General features: G+C 40.9%; 1 protein-coding gene across 1 annotated transcript; it reads left to right on the top strand.

The window, feature by feature from the left end:
- Positions 1-893: 893 nt before the first annotated feature.
- LOC109154890 lies at positions 894-4844 on the top strand. Its single transcript, XM_019302629.1, has 3 exons — positions 894-1457; positions 1523-2828; positions 2896-4844. The coding sequence occupies exons 1-3, from the start codon at positions 894-896 to the stop codon at positions 4842-4844; spliced, it is 3819 nt and encodes a 1272-aa protein (XP_019158174.1).
- Positions 4845-6875: the final 2031 nt, after the last annotated feature.

The following is a 6875-nucleotide window of genomic DNA, read 5'->3' as shown; positions in this document are numbered from 1 at the left end:
GTTACGGAGACTCAACCGGGGTTGTTTATGTTCATCTTTTATGATGAAACGGATATGCGGAGGGTCCTCAATGAAGGGCCGTGGTCTTTTGATAATAGCACCCTCGTTTGTAAACAAGTGGAATCGGGTACAAGGCCGGCAGCGGTTGAATTAAACTCGGTGGATATGTGGGTACAGCTTTATGACTTACCGTTGGGATATACATCGGAATCGGTTCTTGAGCAAGCGGCCAATTTTATTGGTACATGTGTAAAAGTTGATGATCGTTATCTGGGTGCACCATGGAAGACGTTTCACCGGGTCCGTGTGTCAATACCGGTGGATAAGCCGCTAAAACGGAGGATGAAACTTATTAAGCGGGATAAGACAAGCTGCTGGGTAAATTTCCGCTACGAACGCTTACATAATTTTTGCTTTTATTGTGGTTTACTGGGGCATGCCTATAAATTTTGTAAGCTGGCAAGGAAATCAGGACTCACTGCGGATAAATTCCCATATACGGCGGACCTGAAGGCGGGGGGAGGTAGCCGGGGGCCAAGACAAGTGGGGGATCCATGGTTGATACAGCTAGATGGGAAGGGGAAAAGTGTGATGAGAAGGGAGGGGAAGATGGGGGATACGGCATTGGGTGATGGTGCGGGAGGAGGGGGTGTACGGGTTGGGGAAGAGAAGGCGGGTGAGGGGGTGGTGGTAGCGGCCTCTAAGAGAAGGAGGGGGGATGGGGTGGATGGTGGCAGTATAAGGATGGATGCAGGAGATGTGGTGATGTCTGAGTTCTCAAAAAACGGATTTACGGCGGGTCCTGGTGGTCAGGCCCGCCCATCTCAATGAGTACAATAAGCTGGAACTGTCGTGGCTTGGGCAATCCACAGACAGTTCGTGAAGTGGTGGACATGGTGTCCCGTAAGAAGCCCGATTTCGTCTACTTAATGGAAACAAAAGTAGATCAGAGTCATGCAGAAAGACTACGAGTAAAGATTGGTTTTGAGGGTCTGTTTTATGTGGATCCGGATAGGAGAGGGGGTGGCTTAGCATTATTATGGAAAAAGAATAATACTGCTAGGCTGTTGAGTTATTCAAAGAATTATGTGGATGTGGAGGTAGCTATAAGGGAGAAAGTATGGCGAATGACATGTTTCTATGGGTTCTCACAGAGGCATAGACGCAGGGAGGCATGGCAATTGTTGAGTGGTTTAAGGGATAAGTCTACACTGCCCTGGGTGGCTTTGGGAGACTTTAATGATTTGTTATATCAGCGCGAAAAGAAAGGGGGGAATCCTCACCCGGATAGTCTGCTGAGAGGCTTTGGAGATGCTGTATACAATTGTGGGCTAGTCCAATTGCCAATGCGAGGTCACCAGTTTACATGGGAGAAGGGGAAAGGGACTGATAGGTGGATGGAGGAAAGGCTGGATAAGGTGTTGGTGTCTACACGATGGACTACTATGCATACTGAGGTGTGGGTCGAAAATATTCTAACCCGAAAATCTGATCACTCTGCTCTCTTCCTGATATTGTCCAGGGCCGCAGACATGGGGGACCGAAACGATTTCTCTTTGAGATGGCATGGGTTCATGATGACGGTTGTCGGGGGGTGGTGGAGACTGCCTGGCAGGATAGTAGGGATAAGGGGCTGTTGATTTGTCAGCAGCATTGTGGAGGAAGGCTAATGCGGTGGGGTGGGGAGCATTGTCATAAGTTTGGTGACCGCATAAAGCAATTGAGGAAAGAGCAAGATGAGCTGCGTCACAGACGAGATTCGGCTGCGTTGGCCGAGTTTCGCGATATTGAGGAAAGACTGGGACAGTTGGAGATGCAGGAGGATGTATTTTGGAGGCAGCGGGCGAAGCAGCACTGGCTGCATGGTGCGGACTGCAATACCAAATTCTATCACAGGTACGCTTCCGCTCGTAGAAGGAAAAATTATATTCCTAGATTAAAAAATGATGTGGGTGCATGGGTGGAGGGGGATAATATGAGGAAAGTTGTCTTGGAGTATTATGCTGCTATTTTTACATCGTCAAACACTGAATGTGAGGATCCCATGCTTGATAATTTTGCCCCCCGTGTGACTAGTGAGCAGAACACTATGCTCCTTCGCCAGTTTGAATTAGAGGAGGTCAGGAGTGCTTTATTTGCAATGTTCCCTGACAAAGCACCAGGACCAGATGGTATGAACCCTGGGTTCTACCAGGAATATTGGGATATTGTAGGGGGAGATGTGTCTGAATTTATTGTGAATTGCTTAAACTCAGGCTCGCTGCCTGAGGGATTGAATGATACTAATGTGGTTTTAATTCCGAAGAAAGATGTGCCTGAGACAGTAGCTGATATGAGACCAATAGCACTGAGTAATGTTCTGTACAGAATCATGGCGAAGGTAATAGCCAATAGGATGAAACCACTTATGGGGAACCTCATCTCAGAGGCCCAGAGTGCTTTTATTCCTGAGAGACTTATTACTGATAATATTTTAATAGCTGCAGAGGTGGGGCATTACTTAAATAGAAAGCAGTGTGGTAGGAAAGGGTGGGCGGCATTGAAGTTGGATATGGCCAAGGCATATGATAGGATGGAATGGCGGTTTTTGAGAAGGATGTTGGAGGTAATGGGTTTTGATGACCAGTGGATTAATTTGTTAATGCAGTGTGTTACTACTGTCCAGTATAACATCCTGATTAATGGTGTTAATAGTGGGGGTGTAACGCCAACCAGGGGACTGCGACAGGGAGATCCTTTGTCTCCATATTTATTTCTCATATGTGCTGAAGGGTTAATCTACGTTGTTGCAAAGAGCGCAAATGGCTGGCTTAATACATGGCTGCAGAGTTGCTAGGGGAGCCCCACAGATATTACATCTATTTTTTGCAGATGATAGCCTATTATTTTTTAAAGCAAATGATAGAGAGGCAGAAGTAATTAAACAGTGCCTGGGACGATATGAGGAGCTTTCAGGACAAAAGGTAAACTATCATAAGTCCAGTGTCTGTTTTAGCAGAAATACCAGTGTGGAGGATAGGGAAGTGGTGGCAAGTTGCTTACAGGTAAACCAGGCACCCAACTTTGGGAAATATCTGGGGTTACCATCTTTTGTGGGGAGAAAAAAGAGGGCAGTGTTCTCATATATTGAGGATAAGATAAAACAGAGAATAAGCTCATGGAACAAGAAATTTTTGACACAGGCAGGGAAGGAAATTCTATTGAAACGCGTGGCACAATCTATGCCTACCTTTTCAATGAGTGTCTTTTTGATTCCGGACACAGTGTGTTTATCATTCCAGAGAACAATGAACAAGTATTGGTGGGGCACTGGTATGGATAGAGGAATACACTGGAAAGCTTGGGATAAGTTGAGTATCCTAAAGAAATATGGAGGAATGGGATTTAAAGATCTCAAGAATTTTAATTTAGCAATGTTGGGAAAGCAGGCATGGCGCCTACTCACAAGTCCAGACACACTTGTTGCAAAAGTCTATAAGGCAAGGTACTATCCGAATACCACTTTTATTGATGCCAAGATAGGAGGATGCCCAAGCCACTCATGGAGAAGTATTATGGCAGTTCATGACATGGTGGTGGCACGGGTGGGCAGGAGGATAGGGGATGGTAAAACGACACTAATCTGGGGACACCCATGGTTACCTGATAATCCTAGCCCTTTGGTGCAGACTGATATGCCTGTAGAGCTCAGGCATGCTAAAGTGGTAGGTTTAATAGATGAACAAACTGCTACCGGGGACCCACATATTTTATCAGATTTATTTGATGAGGAGGATGTGAGTCGAATACTGAGGATACCTGTCAGTCCAGGATATGAGGACTCATGGTATTGGCCTGATGACCCCAATGGGGTATATACAGTTAAAAATGCTTACAGAAACATTATGGGTATTTATGATCACTCATCCGGGGATTTTGAGAAATGGACTAAAATGTGGGGAATGAAAATACCCCCAAAATGGAAGACTTTTTTATGGAGAGCAATTTGTGATATTCTTCCAACAACTAACAACTTGATTATAAAGAGGGTGGAAGTGGATCCCACATGCCAAATGTGTGGGCTAGCGCATGAGAATGTTATGCATACATTCATCAATTGTGATTATTCTAGACATGTTTGGAATATTTCAGGATTGCCAATAACAAATATTGTTGTCAACTCATTCCCTGAGTGGCTAACAATTGTGCTTACAATGTTCACAGAGGACCAAAGTGCAGCGGTGGTGGCATTGTTTTATCGCTTATGGAGGTGCAGAAATTCAGCTGTATGGGACGGCACATTGCCACGCCCTACGGCGGCTTGGAGGCAGGCCACGGCGGCACTGCACTCCTACCAGCAAGTGGTGCGCCGCGGCTCGGCATCCCTCACGGCAGCTACGGCGGATGGCAGCGGCGGCTCTACCCCACGATGTTATGTGGATGCGGGATACCGGGAAGACACGGGAGAGGCTACATACGGTATTGTGTTGCTGTCTCCGGAGGGATCTTTTCTTGCGGCAAAAAATGGAAGATTATCGAATTGCTTGTCACCATTTATGGCAGAGGCTTTGGCATGTAAGGAAGCTCTATCCTGGCTATTGGAAAAAAATATAACAACAGTATCCCTTCAAATAGACTGTTTACAGCTCAGGAATGCTATACGACAGAGATCAGATATCATAATGTCCTATGTTGGAGTAATAGTAGACCAATGTAGGAATTTAATTTCGTCTTTTAATTATGTCTTGTTTAATCATATTTCTAGGCAGATTAATGCGCATGCGCATACGTTAGCTTCGTTAGCTTTTGTTCAGGATCAAGCTATGTATTGGGATGTATCCCCCCAGACTGCACTGCAGCTTTGATTCATTAATACAATCATTCATTGGTTGGCTTTCAAAAAAACATTAAAGTGGTTTCGTTTGATTAATTTAATGCACAAATCATTAATGCACTATTTGATTAGTTTGACAAAATTTAAAGGTTCTCACTATTTCATTAGGTTAACATCATGTGTGTTGATGATTTGGATGTGACTTCATAATATCTTGTGGCTTATTATTATTACTAGTAAGTTTCCCGTGCGATGTACGGTCATTAAATATGGCCTCTTAATAATTTAAGATTACCGTATAATAGTACTAATAAAAAAATATTATTAAATAACAAATAATTTAAAAATTAACATTATTAAATAACAAATAGTTGTGGAGTTAGAAGTATTCAAAAGTAACAAATGTAGATATTTTAAAAATTAGTAGTGTAAAGAACTGTTGTAGTAAAAATTAGTAACAAATGTAGATATTGGGTCAAAATAGGGCTTCAATAATCTCTCTATGTCTGGAACTTTAAACTGCTGCATTGTTCTAGTTGAAGCACCTGCAATTTTGAGTATAAAGAGATATAACATATTGGATCAAAACAGTAAATATTTCTTCACATAGTGCATATAATATTTCAAAATGCAGCCTAGAAAACAAAACATGTTTTGTTCAGATTAAATCCAAATCCGATGAATATAAAATATTCTTAAATGTTTTTATTATGGAAAACCAATGTCCCTCTAGGAAAGTTTCTCCTTGTTAATGTTGTAACTCTTCCTTTCTTCACTGTCTGAGTCGAAGAAAATTGGTCCAATAGACTTCTTTTGGTCAAAGGACCAAATTCCTGCTCTCCTTCTTCGTTTGTTTGCTGTAAGGCATTGTTTGGAGAGTTAACTTCATCAGCTCCTGATGCATCCTGATAGATTATTATAAAAACAAAGTTAGGAACTTAAAACATAGTCAGTAAAATTGAGATATCAGATCATCTAGGTTTTAAATGGTAACTGTGTAGTATTACATTATCTGAGTCGTCATCCACATATTCTTCAAGTCTATCTCTTGATCAGCATCTAGTGATGAGCACTATGTAGCAACAATATTCTCATCATTTAAAATTCTCATGACAGGAAAATCATAGCCATAATTTTGCTTGTACATTTTTCTTTTTGATTGTAACCTTGAAAACCATTACCATTCCTACCATTGTAATTGCATTCTGAATTACTATTAGTAATAAATAGTAATGTATGTACTATACCCTATATAACACACAAAAAACAAAAAACAAAAACAAAAACAAAAAAAACAAAAAAACAAAAAAAAAAAACAAAACAAAACAAAAAAAAGAATAGTAAAAACGGAAACCTGCATATCCAAATGAGTAATACTATACAATCTGTATTAACCTTCACTCTTCGTCATAATTGTGCTTGTTGCTCCTCCACATAATTCAGGGATCTCATAAGTTCTTACCAAACGTTCCCGGATTACTCTCCTGGTGTGGAGAGGGCTAACTTGCGAAGCAAGGAGGTAGGTAATTGGGAGGGCATTTCAATCTGATTTCGCGGAGTTTGTTCCTGCAAAAAGTTTCGTTTGTGTGTACAATGCCAGATTAGTGCACTATTTATACTATATTTTTGGGTGCGCACATGTTCATATATGTATTTTGTATATGCATTAAGCATAATTGTTTGTTATTAATATCCTTAGGAGGTTAGAACAGTTTTCCATGCGTATTTTAAAAGTGAAACTGTGAGTATTCTGCAATTATTGTTATTCTGAGATTTTTATTTGAATTCTGATCTATTGGAGTGTAACAAATTAAAGTTTTAGTATTAAGAAATTATTATTATTTATACTGATGAATAGGCTCAACAATAAATAATAATCATTGTATTTTTGTTGTATTGAAAATAAATAAGCAACTGGAATTGAAAAACTCAACAGGCGTATTAAATATAAGATAATGTATTATATTGAAAATTGAAGAAAATATCTAAAACTGAACACATTAAATGTCACTAGCGCAAATGCTTTCCACATGAACCTGTATTTCTATGGAACACCACCGTT

This window comes from Ipomoea nil, unplaced genomic scaffold (assembly GCF_001879475.1).
Source record: "Ipomoea nil cultivar Tokyo-kokei standard unplaced genomic scaffold, Asagao_1.1 scaffold2662, whole genome shotgun sequence".
Classification (NCBI taxonomy): Eukaryota; Viridiplantae; Streptophyta; class Magnoliopsida; order Solanales; family Convolvulaceae; genus Ipomoea; species Ipomoea nil.
Note: the sequence above shows the minus strand (reverse complement) of the source record. Positions and strands in the feature narration are given on the sequence as shown.